The sequence below is a fragment of the Aethalodelphis obliquidens genome, unplaced genomic scaffold (genome assembly GCF_003676395.1).
Source record: "Aethalodelphis obliquidens isolate GAN/ISIS:26980383/991018 unplaced genomic scaffold, ASM367639v1 scaffold13, whole genome shotgun sequence".
Classification (NCBI taxonomy): Eukaryota; Metazoa; Chordata; class Mammalia; order Artiodactyla; family Delphinidae; genus Aethalodelphis; species Aethalodelphis obliquidens.
The window spans coordinates 34,794,260-34,809,309 of NW_020837957.1; the positions used below are offsets into that span (position 1 = coordinate 34,794,260).

Below are 15,050 nucleotides of genomic sequence, written 5' to 3' on the forward strand. Positions count from 1 at the left end.
ATGTACACTGATTGTGTAGCTTTTTCTCTTTTTTAAACACTTCTGGAATTTTTCATGTATGTTACTCATCTGGATTAACCTCAGAAAATACATATTAAAATCTATTTAATTTTTATCTTAGTTTGTTTGGGCCTTTATAAGCCATTGCAAAATCTTTTTAGAATAAGCCAGGTATTAATTAATATAAAATCAAACCCAGTGGAGGCAATCCTGTACCAATACCTGATTTATTAGGAACAAGTTCCAGAAGAAGAGTGAAAATTCCCCCCATAAAAGGTTTATTTACTTTTTTCATTTTTTATTATTATGTAAGAATATGCTTGTTGATGAAAAGGAAAACAGTATGAAAACAAACCTGTGTGCTTCTTTCAGAGAAAGTTAGGTTGTTAATATGACTTACTTTTTAGAATAGAAAGCAATCTTTGAGGAAAAAAAAGTCCTAATGTTAATGTATTTGGTAGCACCTGTGAAGAAAATTTGTACCATCAACATCCTTAATGCCCTAAAGAATATATAGAATAACTGAATGCCAACTGAGGTAGAAAGATGGGACTGAGGCTGAACTGGTAGGAACTGCTGTGTTTTTCTTTTATAGTGTTTTTGGGGTTTTTTTCCTCAGTCAGTCTCTCTCTCTCTCTCTCTCTCTCTCTCTGTCTTTCCTTCCGTGTGTGTGTGTGTGTGTGTGTGTGTGTGTGTGTGTGTGTGTGTGTTAGATGGTGTGCAGGAGGATGAACAGGGAGGTGGGAAGGATGCTTATGAAATAAACATATATTTTATTTTCCAAGAAAAAACTATAAACTAAAAATTTGAAATCAGTAACAGTTATAATCTCCTTATGCATAGCTGCATTTAAGATATAATATTTTCTTTCTTTCAGGAAATAGGAAAACAACAAAGCCTGATCCAAAACAACACCTTAAGATTATTCAGGATCCTGAATACAGACGACTTGGCTGTACTGTAGATATGAACGTTGCACTAGCAACTTTCATACCACATGAGTATGTTTTATATTTTACTACATATTAAAGAGTACTATTACTTGTAAACCTTTATGGATAGTATTATTTTCATGCTATTGTTAAAAGCCTGAATATAAAATGAAAAAAAGTAATTCACCATAATTCTACTACTTCAAACGCATGACATTTCCCCTCTTGTCTGTGTGCTGGTCCATGTTCCTATACATAAATGTAAAAATGTATACAGTTGGAAAACTTCTTTAGCCATAATTAAGATCCTGATGAATATATTTAAAGTTTCTATGACCATTATTAGAAAATTTTTAAATGTAGAATTTGTAAAACCATTAAATAATGTTTGTATTGCTTTATCTGTTTCAAGTAATGGGCCAGCCGCAATTAACGAATGCTGCAGTTGGTTCCGGAAGAGAATTGAGGAATTAAATTCAGAGAAGCATCAACTCGTGAACTATCATCAGGAACAGGTTTTACCTACTTCTTTTGAACTGCTGTTTTTCTTTGAGTGTTAATACTGTTTCTTGTTGTTGTCGTTGATGTAATATAATTTCATGTTTTCTAGGCAGTTAATTGCCTTTTGGGAAATGTGTTTTATGAACGACTGGCTGGCCATGGTCCTAAACTAGGACCTGTCACTAGAAAACATCCTTTGGTTACCAGGTATTCCATTTTTGTTTTCTTCTCATTAAAGGTTAAAAATTGAAAATTGTATTAAACTCTTCAAATTAACCTAAATGTTTCCTTTAATGTGTGACTCAGTACATTTCTTAAATTGAAATAGAAGTTTTGATCTGGTAACTAAGCTTAATATTAATTAATTTTGTTAGGCACATCTTTAGTTAGAGAAACTATCATTATTATGAACCAATTTATAATCATTTACATTCATGTTTCTGGAGGACTGCATACTTACTAATAAATTCAACGTTAATCAAATTAAGCAAGCATTTAGTTCCTTACACTTTAAGTAATATACAACATAGATTAGGCAACTGAAGTGTAGTAAAAACCTTTGCAAAATAATGTCAATTCCTCAGTGATTTTCTTAGTAATTTTATGAGATTTTTAAAGTTATTATTTAGAATGTTAATCAGATATGCTATTTCTCAAATCCTATTAGGTTTACTCAAAATGTCTACTGACGATTTTTTTACCTATATTGCAGTTTATTTCCCATAAATGGTGTCAAACTAATCTTTTCTATTCTATTCACTAGGGAAGAAGTTTAATTTTAATAGTGCTAATTCACATTCTCTCCAAGGAGTTTCTCTGTATGGATTTCATACTTGATTGTATCTCCCTAGATATTTTACTTTCCCTTTTGAAGAAATGCCCCTCTCCACAGAAGAATCTATGATTCATGTCCCAAATAAAGCTTGTTTTCTGATGGCACATAATGGATGGGTAATGGGAGATGATCCCCTTCGAAACTTTGCTGAACCAGGTATATCATTTTTGTTAACTTCTCTATGGATAGGGAAATAAAAGTTCACGGCAAGCTCAAAATATAAATTGTTTATTGATTTTTCCCCCCACTATGCTAGTGTTTTTAAAACTATTTCATTACAGATGCCAGAGGTGCATACAGTTTGAGAGAGAAGAGAAGGGATTGACAGGATGGGATTCACCTTCTTCTTTTCCCTCCTTTCCCTTTCTACCCCTTATCTCCTCAAACAGAATAGCTTTTATATATCTATTTTATATTGTGGTTCTGCCTAAGAGTTTATTTGGGCAACAATTTATTGCGTTTTTAAAAGACATTTGAAACCTCTATTATTACAACTATTTACTATAAGAGATATTTTCACTCATTAGCCAGAGGAGTATTTAAGGTATTTGAATGGCAGTTAAACTAGAAACCAGTTGTTTTTAGATTCCCTCTCACTTAATACTAGCATCTTATTTTTCTACAGCTATTTCATTGCTGTAGAAGAATTTTGCAGGGGACCTATCAATATATTTATTTTTTAACATTTTAGAATTAGAAGCCTGTTTTAATGACATTAAATTTAATTCAGAAATCTCATTTTTAAAAAAAAAAAAGAGTGTAGCTTTGGATTTAAGTACCTCTGCCCTCTCCTTTCTAACCATTCTAAATGAAAAAAGACATTCTGCTCTACACCGTGGATTTAATGTAACCTATTGCCAAAAATTGGTAGCAAGGTGGAGATGGAGCTTTAAATGTTTTTGGTAGAACTGTAGCTTTAAAGGCCTACTATTATTGTTTTCCTTCAAAAAGTAACTTAAATTTTTGCCATTAAGCACACATTTTTAGAAGAGACAATAAGGTATAATTTTAGCAAAATAGATATGAGATCCAAATTACTATTAACTTTAAAAAATTTTATCCCATGCTATTTTAGATGTAATTTTAACCTATATATGGTTTGTGTTAGAAATAGTAAATGTGTTTTAAAGACAAGTTTTTCCTTGAAGTAAATGTTTTCATTTTGTTTCTCAAACCATTGAAAGCAAGCTCCTTTCTTAACAGGTTCAGATGTTTATCTAAGGAGAGAACTTATTTGCTGGGGAGACAGTGTTAAATTACGCTATGGGAAAAAACCAGAGGACTGTCCTTATCTCTGGGCACACATGAAAAAATACACTGAAATAACTGCGACTTATTTCCAGGGAGTCCGTCTTGATAACTGTCACTCAACACCTCTTCATGTAGCCGAGGTACAGAAAAACAATTCATCTACGTTAAGAAAAGAAATTCAGTATTCTCTCCTAGCTTTCCTTAAATAGAGTATACAAATATATGTTTCCTTTTGCTAGTTGGATACCAACATTGATTTGGTGGTAGTATTTAACACTTGCATAATTTGCATAGTTCTGACAATTTTTTGATGCAGCTGTTATGGAGTACTGGGCTATAAAATGTTTGAGTTAATATTTTTATTTTAAGTTAGGGAAGTACATTATATTGTCTCTGATAATACACACACAACCATATTGCTGTATATATATTATTAAAATATTCATATTTTAATATTAAAACAGAATTAATCTTATTAATATTTTAATATATAAGTATTAATTTGTCTTATTCTTGTTATTTTTAGGTTGCTTTCAATACATTAGTAGCCACTGTGAAGTTGAATAGCTTATTTCATATTATAATGATTATTTAAACCCTAACATTACAGCATATTGAAACTATTTTAGCCTCATTGATTCAACTTTTATTAATTGTTTATAAAAATGTAAATGTAAACATAAAAGTTTTCTATTCCTCTTTGGATTTTTTTACAGTAACTTAAGCAATGCCAACACTTACAGCATTATCTTTTACCTTTTGCAGCTTTGTAAACACTTCAAATTTTCATTCTGTTTATAAGATCTTTGATAGTTTTCTAGTCACAAGTTAGTGTTCTTTGGAAATGTGTGCTTATCTGAAAAACATCTATTTCTATACTTTTAAAGCAGTATTATGATGTATATGTTTCAAGTCCTGTGATGAAAAACTGATTTGATTTGGAAGAATTTAATGAACATTAGTTAAGGTGGTAGACGTTTTTTAGCTTCAAAAAATGGCAGAGGATTTTTTGTGTGTGCCTTTATAGCAACATCAAAAAAAATACACTTTTAAGATTGTTATAACATTATGGCAAAAGTTAGAATATTAAAATTTAATTTGCTTAATTTTAAGTTACATAATCCTCTAGGATCTTACTTGATAGAATTTCAAGTATTTTATTAGTCTTTGTGTAAATGTTATGTTAAAAAAAAACTTTTTGGAACTGATCTGATTTCTGATTAAGAGTTTTGGGGGAAAAAAAAAAAAAAGAGTTTTGGGGAATTCCCTGGTGGTCCAGTAGTTAGGACTCAGTGCTTTCACTGCAATGGCCCCAGTTCAGTCCCTGGTCAGGGAACTAAGATACTGCAAGCTGCAAAGCATGGCCAAAAAAAAAAAGTTTACTATCATCTGTAGGAAAAACTGGCTTCAGTCTGGTCAGACCTAATCTTTGCAATAGCTAAATGATTCACCAGTAGGGAATTTATCATGAATAGCTTAGTCAAGTGCCTGGAAATTAATGGTCTGATTAGAGGTATTAAAAACAAACATAAAACGGGGGGAAATCCTAGCAGAACTGCAGTGTTTTGGTTTACATTTTTTAATGTGACACTAACATTTTTCTTCTTTCTTTTTTCCTCCCCCTTGTGTCCCTATATCTGCAAAATCTAATCTTCCTTTTTAACTGTTATATTGTCTTTATAAATTCTCTTGTTTCCTGTGTGTATTGGTCTGTTTTATGTTTTCTTACATATGCACAATTACTTTATTTGGAAAATCTTCTTTTGTCTTGCTACATGATATTTTCCTTTGTCAAATCCATGCCTAATCTTGCCTCCTCTCCTTCCCCTTCACCATCTTGCTTTTCTCTTTCTGTTACATTTGTAACTGTGCTTTTTGCAGTACATGTTGGATGCTGCTAGGAAATTGCAACCCAATTTATATGTAGTAGCTGAACTGTTCACAGGAAGTGAAGACCTGGACAATATCTTTGTTACTAGACTGGGCATTAGTTCCTTAATAAGAGGTAGGCTTATTGAAAGTGTTTCTCCCATCTAAAGCTTTAGTTTTTGTTTAAGTAGATTAAAAGGCATTTAATAGCTTTATATACAGCATTTAATAATGTTCAACATAGTTACTGTTCTTTTAAATATTCTACTCAGAATTTCCTAGTATAACTTAGTCTGTTTTCATCAGTAAAAATTTCCACTTTGGGGTAAAATATCTCATTTTAACTTGAAAGAGCAGTGGAATGAACTGATGATTCATGAACAAAACCATTTTTTTGGTTGTTGAAAATATACAAATCTGTTTTTCATCTCCTACCTGCCTATGTGATATAATCTTTAGATTTTTCTTCATAGATTTTATATAACCAACATCCTAATAAACAACATATGTTCCCTTTTACCTGCATGAACCATTTCTCTGGTTAAGTTACAGAGAAGACTTTTTTGTCATTTAAACTAATGGACATTTGTTTAAATGTTTAAAGCTGTTTTATTTTTTATAATATTTATGTGGTCTTTTTTTGAAAATCAGTCATGATACGAAATCTAATCTCTTCTTGGACATTGATAATGAAGATTGTTAAAATATTCTGTAATGCCTTGCAGAGGCAATGAGTGCGTATGACAGTCATGAAGAGGGCAGATTAGTTTACCGATATGGAGGAGAACCTGTTGGATCCTTCGTTCAGCCCTGTTTGAGGCCTTTAATGCCAGCTATTGCACATGCCCTGTTTATGGATGTTACCCATGATAATGAGTGTCCTATTGTGGTAAGTATCTAACGTGTTTCTTGTATTTACTGATTTTGCTGAATGTTTTGATATTTAGTTCCCTGCTATTTAGTGGTAGTAATATCCACAAAACTTCAAAATAGTGCCTTAGTGATTGTGATACAAAGGTTTTTGAGCGTTTTGTTATTTGTTATCTTATCAAATGTATTTATGCACTTATCCTTTTACTTCATTATGCTATAGGATGGCACTTTGCATTTGAAAGAAAATAAACTTTTGGGTTTTTGTTTGTTTGTTTTTTTATTGTTTTCTAGCATAGGTCAGCATATGATGCTCTCCCAAGTTCCACGATTGTTTCTATGGCATGTTGTGCTAGTGGAAGTACTAAGGGCTATGACGAATTAGTGCCTCATCAGGTTTGTTTGTGTTGTTTTTTAAAACTACAAGGCAAAAAACTTTGATCATTTTTACCAAAAGTTCTCATTGTAATTAAAACGTACACATGGCTAAGTTGTAATTTTGTTCAGATTTCAGTAGTTTCTGAAGAACGGTTTTACACTAAGTGGAATCCTGCAGCATCACCGTCCAATTTCGGTGAAGTTAATTTCCAAAGTGGCATCATTGCAGCCAGGTGTGCCATCAATAAACTTCACCAAGAGCTTGGAGCCAAGGGTTTTATTCAGGCAAGAAACTAAATTTTCTAGGTTTCTTTCTTAAGGTTCAATTTTAGAGTCTTCCCAATTTGAGCACTAATGTGTTTTCTCTTTGTTTCTCAGGTGTATGTGGATCAAGTTGATGAAGACATAGTGGCAGTAACAAGACACTCACCTAGTATCCATCAATCAGTTGTATCTGTGTCTAGAACTGCTTTCAGGAATCCCAAGACTTCATTTTACAGGAAGGAAGTGCCTCAAATGTGCATCCCTGGTAATGGGATCTAAAAAGTGTTATTGTGATTATATTGTTAAATTGTTAATAATAATAATAATAAATATTATTAAATTGTTACATATCGTATATATTGTAACACAGTGCAAGTGTAGACGTAGTTGAGAAAAAGCATTAGAAATTTTTGATAGCTTATATTTTTACTACATGGAACAAAACCTGAAAATACTCTCAAATGTTAACATTTTTTGAGTTGTGAAGTGATTTTGTTTTCATCCTAATACATTCCCTTATCTCCTAATTTGTATAAAATGAACATGTATTTCTTCTATACCCAGGAAAATATATATGTATGTTCATGTGTTTGTATATATGTATATACATATATTCATATGTGTGTCCAAGTGTTTTTATGTATGTGTATACACATATTTACGTATATAAACCAAAATGGAAAATAGTTTGATATTTAAGGCTCTTTATAATCCATCCTCACCTACCTTCCTGGCCCTGTGTCACTCCACTATTTCAACCAAATAGATATTTTCACTGTTCCCCAAGTAGTCTTACTTACACTTATTTATGAATTCTTTACATCTTTCAAGGACTAAAGTTTCACCTCCTTTGAGAATCTTTCTCTAAGTATTCAGTGAACTCTCTCTCCTCTGAACATAAAGTAATTATATTCTCTCTATATCACTCTGACACTTAGTTATAAAATACATCCTTGAGATATATCCTTAGTATTGCTTGATTTTTTTCTAGACATGTGTATTTCATTTCCTTCCTTATTATTATATATAATATATTATGGCATAACATGCTCCTGTGCATACAGCAGCTGTCCAAGTCTGTTGATTAATTGAGTGAATGAAGATTCTCATAAAAATCATCATATTCTATATTGGTTGCTAGTTGCTAAATATTCATAACTCCCATTTTTAGAAATTATCAACTTGAATAGTTTCAGAGTCAAATGTTTATTACTTTTTTTGACTAGTCACATGTTTATATTCAGTAATCTTATTTGGTTGTTGCTAATATACATACATAGTTTTACATGGCTGCACTCAGTGTATACAGTAGTTTCTCAGGGGTTTTTTTTTTTTTTTGTCAGTGATCATCCTTAAAACATTTTCCACTTTATCAGTCCACAAAATTGTGATTTTCATTATGTTAAATATTTCATATTTTATTATGTTAGTATTCCATTTTTAATATTTTGGGGTATGTTTAGCAGTGTTCTTTAAGATTTGAATATACACTAGGAATAATTCTTTTTCTTTTGAACAATTTTCTTAGTATATATTTCCAGAAGTAGATTTCTGGATCAAAAAGTCTTTCATTGTCAGATTAATGGTTCAAATTATTTAAATAATTTAAATAATAATGTTGCAGTTTTATATATCCTTTGGTCCAGCAATTCTATTCCCAGGTATATATCTGAGAAACTCTTCTGCATTTCCATTAGGAAATATGCACAGAAATATTTATTGTAACATTATTTATAGTAGAGAAAAACAATAACAATGTTAATAAAATGAATGCATTTTGGTATATTCATACAGTGGAATACTATTTGGCATTTGAAATAAATGAGGTAGAGCTAATTTATATTAGCTGAACAAACCTAAAAATTACAGTGTTGTCCAATAGAAAGGAAGTTGCAGAAATGTATATATAACTTGAATCACTTAAATAAACTTGGACATATGGAGAATAGTATATATTTGCTTAGGGAAACATACATATGTAGCAAAAATGCACAGGAGCACTGAACTCCAACCTTCAGGTAGTGGTTGCCTCTGAAGGGGGAGAAAGGGTACACAGGGACATCAGTTGGATTTGGAATGTTTTCTTAAGTGAGGTAAAGAGATCTGGGTGTTTTAAATTTTTCCCTATTTTTTCTGTCTTTGAAATATTCCATTTTTTAAATGTAAGCCTTTCAAGTGATCTACTTTCTCTCCACTCAATATTAGGAAGGTTGTATATTGTTCCCCAGAGCTAAGCCATTATTACTTGATGAGATCTCTTTTCAAATAAAGCTTTGTTAATTAAGTTGTGGTTTTTTTTTAAAGCATTGTGTAAAAGCTGCATCTTGGGTAGAATTATCTACTTTCAGACTGGTTTTTTTTTTTAATTAACTGATATTTCATATTCAACTTTAAGTTAAGTGATTTAAAACCTCTTTACCAATTCTTAATTTCAGATGGTTTAATATGAAGTTTTGCTAAAGTTTTTATATATTCCTAGGCAAAATTGAAGAAGTAGTTCTTGAAGCTAGAACTGTTGAGAGAAATACGGAACCTTATAGGAAGGATGCTAATTCAATCAATGGAATGCCAAATATCACAGTAGAAATTAGAGAACATATTCAGGTATTTGGGACTCTCATCCCACTACTGTGTTTAACATTTTGAGGACATTAGAATTATTTATTGAACAGTTTTATATAATTTTTTTCAAGCTTAATGAAAGTAAAATTGTTAAACAAGCTGGAATTACCACAAAAGGACCCAATGAATATATTCAAGAAATAGAGTTTGAAAATTTGTCTCCTGGAAGTGTTATTATATTCAGGTACGTTAATTAGAGTTCAAACTGTTAACTTTACTTATATTTAAAGTGTTTTACATATCCTGTTAATTTTGAATAAATTACTCCTAAAAATTAACCATATTTTAATTAATGTTTTCAGAGTTAGTCTTGATCCACATGCACAAGCTGCTGTTGGAATTCTTCGAAATCATCTGACACAGTTCAGTCCTCATTTTAAATCTGGGAGTCTTGCTGTTGACAACACAGATCCTATATTAAAAATTCCTTTTGCTTCGTAAGTATGCCTTATTTTATGGAGATTTGCACTTTAATAACTGATAAGTTACCGCAAGCCTGATTTAAGCAGTTTTAAGAGTCCTGTATATCCTTGTTGCTTAAAGGATGGTCTAAGGACCAGGAGTATTTTCATCACTTAGTGTTAACATTTTGTCCTGTGGCTTGTGCCTGTGTATGCAAGCATGTGCTCTCACTCATACACTCCCAGATAGATAGATAGATAAACATGTATACATATATATGCTATACATATCTATCTATCTATCTATATACACGTCTCTGTACACATATACACACAGGTTTTCTGAACTATTTGAGACTAAGTTGCATACTTCATACTTCTTACCACTTCATTTATTTAATGTAAATGCATTATTCTAATATATGGCTATACCATAATTTATTTCATCAGTCTACATTTTTTGGACAGCTGAATTGCTCCCAATTATTCCCTATTATGTATGTCTTTGTACATTCATCTTTGCATAAATCCTTTGTTATTCCTTTACTAATCAGATTAGCCCTTGCTAGGTGGTACCATATAGTACTAAAGAGTATGGGTTTTGAAATTTAAGGCTGGGTTTAACTCCAGCTTCACCACTGTCAGTATGATCTTGAACAAATTATTTAGACTTTCTTCATCTCAGTTTCCTCATCTGGAAAATGGGGCTTATAATAGTTCCTACCTCTTAGATTTTGTAAGGATTAAATAGGATAATGCATATAAAGCACTTAACACAATTCATGGCACATAACGAATACTCAATATATGTTTGATATCATGTGTACTAGGATAATTTCCAGGGTTGGAATTTCGGAGTTAGACTGTCTGTATATATGAGGCTTTTAATACTGCCAAATCTGCTCCAGAAAGATTATATTAACTAATATTTTCAGCTCTATGTAAAAGAGTCTAGTATCGCACATCCTTACTAATACTGAGTATATATTATTGTAATGTTTAACAGCATAGAGGATGCGACTAGACTGCTAGGGTTTGAGTCTAATTTCAGACTCTTAGCTGTAAGACGTAAGACCTTGGGCAAGTTACCTAAGATATAATTATAGTGACTCACAGAATAGTGTCTGACACAGAGTGAGTGATCAGTAAGTGTTAGCTATTAGTCAAATTGGTAAACATAAAATACTTTAAAATGATATCTCAATTTATTTTAAATTTTAAGCTAATTTTTTTGTTCATCAGCCATTTGTATTTATTTGGTGATATGTCATTTTACATATTAGCTCATTTTTCTGTTCCGTTCAATTGTTTTTGTTGTTTTTTAAGAGCTTTTATTAATAAGGGTATTAACTCTTAATTCAAACCATACTTAGTAGTTACATTCTAAAGAAAAATCTGTGATGAAGCAGTTTTGTGTTTCTATGGAAGGTTTATAAAATGCACATTCCTCATCAGAGCTACTTAGATTATTTTGGGACAAGATCAAGAAATCTACACTTTAATATGCTTTGCAGGTGATTCTTATGCAAGGAGTTCACTGACTACATCTTGAAAAATACTGCACTAGAATGGACTTGGTACTGAGGCTACTGATAGATTTGACTCACTCTTGATTCACAAATTGCCAAGGAACGGTTAGTCCCAGCTGGGAGGAGGGAGGCTAACAAAGACCGAGGGAACAAAGCACAGCTGACAGTTTTCTAAGCTCAGAGGATATGTATTCAGTTATATAAAATGAAATTATATAACTGAGTAGTTAGAAGTGCAAGAAAAGAAAGTAGGGTTTCAGCTGCATTCAGGTGTAGTCATTTACACAATCTCACTGCTAACTGGACAAAGGGAAACCAAGGCGATGATAGTTAAACACTTCCTTCTGCTCATTATCAAGAAACATCTTTATCTAAGAAAATCTGGTTTCTTAAACAACCAAGCTGAAGGGTAATGCAACCTTAGGAGCTGAAAGGAGAAGAGGAGAGGAATGTAGCAGTAGAGTAACACATGATTTCTAAGGTCGTTAACTGTGACTTTTGATTATCCTTTTATTGGTCCTTTGATAATTATTTTGAGTTTAAGATAATTAGCATAAAAAGTTCTTATTGCCCCACATAGGAGAATATAAAGAAGAGGAAAAACTAAGTCTGAACTAGAAAGATTAAAAACAAATTTATAAGATAAAGGATATAGCAACCAAAAGATTTTTCCAGTATACTTCTAATTAATAAAATTTAGCACTTGATTATTTCTTTGGCTTGGGAGAAATGTTACTTCTAATTGAGTTTTTAGCATGTTTATCCTCTAATTATTATTTATAAATGTATATTGTTTACAATGTATAGTATAATGCTGAGTTCCTAAAACATACATTGCTAAAACATTTTTTGTTATGATTCATATTTTCTTTATTTTTATTGAGAGCAAGTGAAATTTCAGTATGTTTAACCAGTTTTCTTTATTTTCCAACTTTTAGTATTGCCTCTAAATTAACTTTGGCTGAGCTAAATCAGGTACTTTACCGATGTGAATCAGAAGAACAAGAAGATGGTGGAGGGTGTTATAACATACCAAACTGGTCATCTCTTAAATATGCAGGTCTTCAAGGTAAGCAAGTATAAGGATAGTGAAACTTTTCGGGGTTTTTTGTTTTTGTTTTTGTATTTAAGGGTCATATGGTGTCTTCCTTATAGGAATAAGAGTATGGGCTCAGAGTTCAACTGCTTTGGCAGTTGAAATTATGGCTCTGCCACCTACTCATTGACCTCTGGCAAGTAACTTAAATTCTCTGTGCCCCAACTTCTGCCTCCATAAAATGTGAATAATATTGTCTGATTCATAGACTTTTATGAGGGTTAAATGAGTTCATTCGTTTGGGCTCCAAATGGGACTAGGTTGTAAATATATTCATCTTCCTTTTTTGTCTAATTGGAAATATTTTTTTGTTGCATATTTGTTTTAACCTACAAAGAGAACTTTCAGTTAAATATTATGCAGTTAGAGTAGTTGTAAAGTGGGATACAGGAACTAAATATTTAACTATCAGTTTAATTCATTTGGCTGGTAATATTTTCTTAGATTTTTATCTAGGAAATTTGGTTTCTCACACATGTGTTCCTGGTTCATATAGTTTCCCACTTATCAAACCTCCTTTTCAACTCCTTATTTCTCTGTCCATCTAACCCATCTTTAAGGGCCAATTCAATTCTTAACATCTTCCACAAATCTTTCCTTAACTATTGCTTTCACAGTAATTTCTTTGTCCTCCAGACACCCATTGCATTTATCTATTATGTCTCTTATTAGCCCTTGGAATTTACTGCCTTATTTTAATAATAAATATAATTTTTGTATGAATCTTTATTATGGTGGTCAAGAAATAGGCTTTAGAACCACACTTTGTGGGTTGCACTGACTAGCTGTATAACTATATGGTAAACTCTCTGTGGCTCAGTTTTCTCATCTGTAAAATGAAGATAAAAACAGAATCTGGGCTTCCCTGGTGGCGCAGTGGTTGGGAGTGTGCCTGCCGATGCAGGGGACGCGGGTTCGTGCCCTGGTCTGGGAGGATCCCACATGCCGCAGAGCGGCTGGGCCCGTGGGCCATGGCCACTGAGCCTCTGCGTCCTGAGCTTGTGCTCTGCAGCGGGAGAGGCCACATCAGTGAGAGGCCCGCGTACAGCAAAAAAAAAAAAAAAAAAAAAACAGAATCTACCACAAGGGGTTACTGTTAGAATTAAATGAATTAATACATGTAAAGTACTTAGACAATGCTTATAGTTCATAGTAAGTATTCAGTGATAATTAGCTTTAAAACTCTACTACGTAGACTGTACCTTGAGAAAGAACAATGTTTGCCTTTTGGGGGATTCTTGGTTTTTAGCTTTCATACCTTCTACAAAATCAAGCACATAAGAAGCTCTCAATAAAAATTTGTAAGACTTTTTGTGCTTATGACATTTTGTTTTTTTCTAAAATATTCTCATTTTCAACAAAAAATGTTTTGTGCTGTGAGTAATAAAGAAATATATATCTTACCACTCTTAAGCAGATACCTCCCATTTTCACTCTGAGCTGTTAAACTCCTTCTGTTTGCCTGAAAAGACCATACTTGTGTGAACTTCTCTTCTGGCCTTTATGTTTCTTAAAGTTAAGTCTGGTTTTTTACTAATTTCTCTTTACCTTCTCATGAAATGATTTTTCTCTTTCTTTCTAAGTATAATTGCCCTTCCCTGATTTATTTTTTACTCTATACCAATCCCTTTACCCTCTGGCAATTTAGTATTTCCAGCAGCCACCTCATATTTCCAGCAGGCTGTTAATAGCAACCTCAGATTAAATCACACTTAACCATTTCACTGACCTTTCTCTCCTCTAACCAAAATCCCCCTTCCCTACTTCTTGTAACAATACATATTCAGTCATGTTGGAATCCAGGAATCCACTTTTGGACCTGCCCCTTTTATCCTCAACATTTGATCAATAATTAATCAAAATTATTGTATATGTGTTCACCCCACATCAATAATCATGACTTCTGGATTTTTTTCTGTATTCTCTTTTGGTATACTATTTCCTTTTTATTTCCATGGTTATCATCCTGTCTAGGACTAAGTCCTGTCTACAAAACCAACTAACCAGTTTTCCAACCTCTTGATACCTTTTCCACAAATCATACCATCCCATTGGGTATCATCAGACCTCTCTTCTAAACACTGCTCCGTCATGTCATTCCATTATTCAGTAAGTGGAGCTAACACTTACTGAGCAATATTTACCTTCCCTGAAAATGCTAGGGTGTATATAGACCATTATTTTATACTGTCTTGTTTTCTAGATTTTTTTATGTTTTAAGCTTTGTTTCCTAAAGAAGATTATAAGCTTCCTGAAGGAAAGAATATCTTAAATTTATATATTTATTTTTTAATTTCTCAAAACATGCTATATACTCAGTAAAATTAATTAAATTCTAACTAAATAAATTTATTTGAAATGAAGTCAATGAAGCCAATATAATTTTTTAAGGTGGAAATTACTACCTTATTAAATAATGAAAGTTGTACTCTTGCTCTGTCATTGAAATAATAGAATGTGCTATATATGCATAGGAATTCTAATACTTCTATCTGAGTAGTA

At 32.2% G+C, this 15,050-nt stretch overlaps 1 protein-coding gene across 1 annotated transcript in view; it reads left to right on the forward strand.

The window, feature by feature from the left end:
• AGL (amylo-alpha-1,6-glucosidase and 4-alpha-glucanotransferase) overlaps window positions 1–15,050 on the forward strand; it is a 78,983-nt gene that overhangs the window by 23,932 nt on the left and 40,001 nt on the right. Inside the window, exons 8-21 of the mRNA XM_027114454.1 lie at window positions 878–1,001; window positions 1,345–1,447; window positions 1,543–1,640; window positions 2,285–2,424; window positions 3,472–3,659; window positions 5,401–5,524; window positions 6,114–6,277; window positions 6,553–6,654; window positions 6,766–6,921; window positions 7,015–7,165; window positions 9,380–9,504; window positions 9,594–9,706; window positions 9,825–9,959; window positions 12,391–12,521. Coding sequence (XP_026970255.1) covers window positions 878–1,001; window positions 1,345–1,447; window positions 1,543–1,640; window positions 2,285–2,424; window positions 3,472–3,659; window positions 5,401–5,524; window positions 6,114–6,277; window positions 6,553–6,654; window positions 6,766–6,921; window positions 7,015–7,165; window positions 9,380–9,504; window positions 9,594–9,706; window positions 9,825–9,959; window positions 12,391–12,521 — 1,854 coding nt within the window. The remainder of the gene's footprint in view (window positions 1–877; window positions 1,002–1,344; window positions 1,448–1,542; window positions 1,641–2,284; window positions 2,425–3,471; window positions 3,660–5,400; window positions 5,525–6,113; window positions 6,278–6,552; window positions 6,655–6,765; window positions 6,922–7,014; window positions 7,166–9,379; window positions 9,505–9,593; window positions 9,707–9,824; window positions 9,960–12,390; window positions 12,522–15,050) is intronic.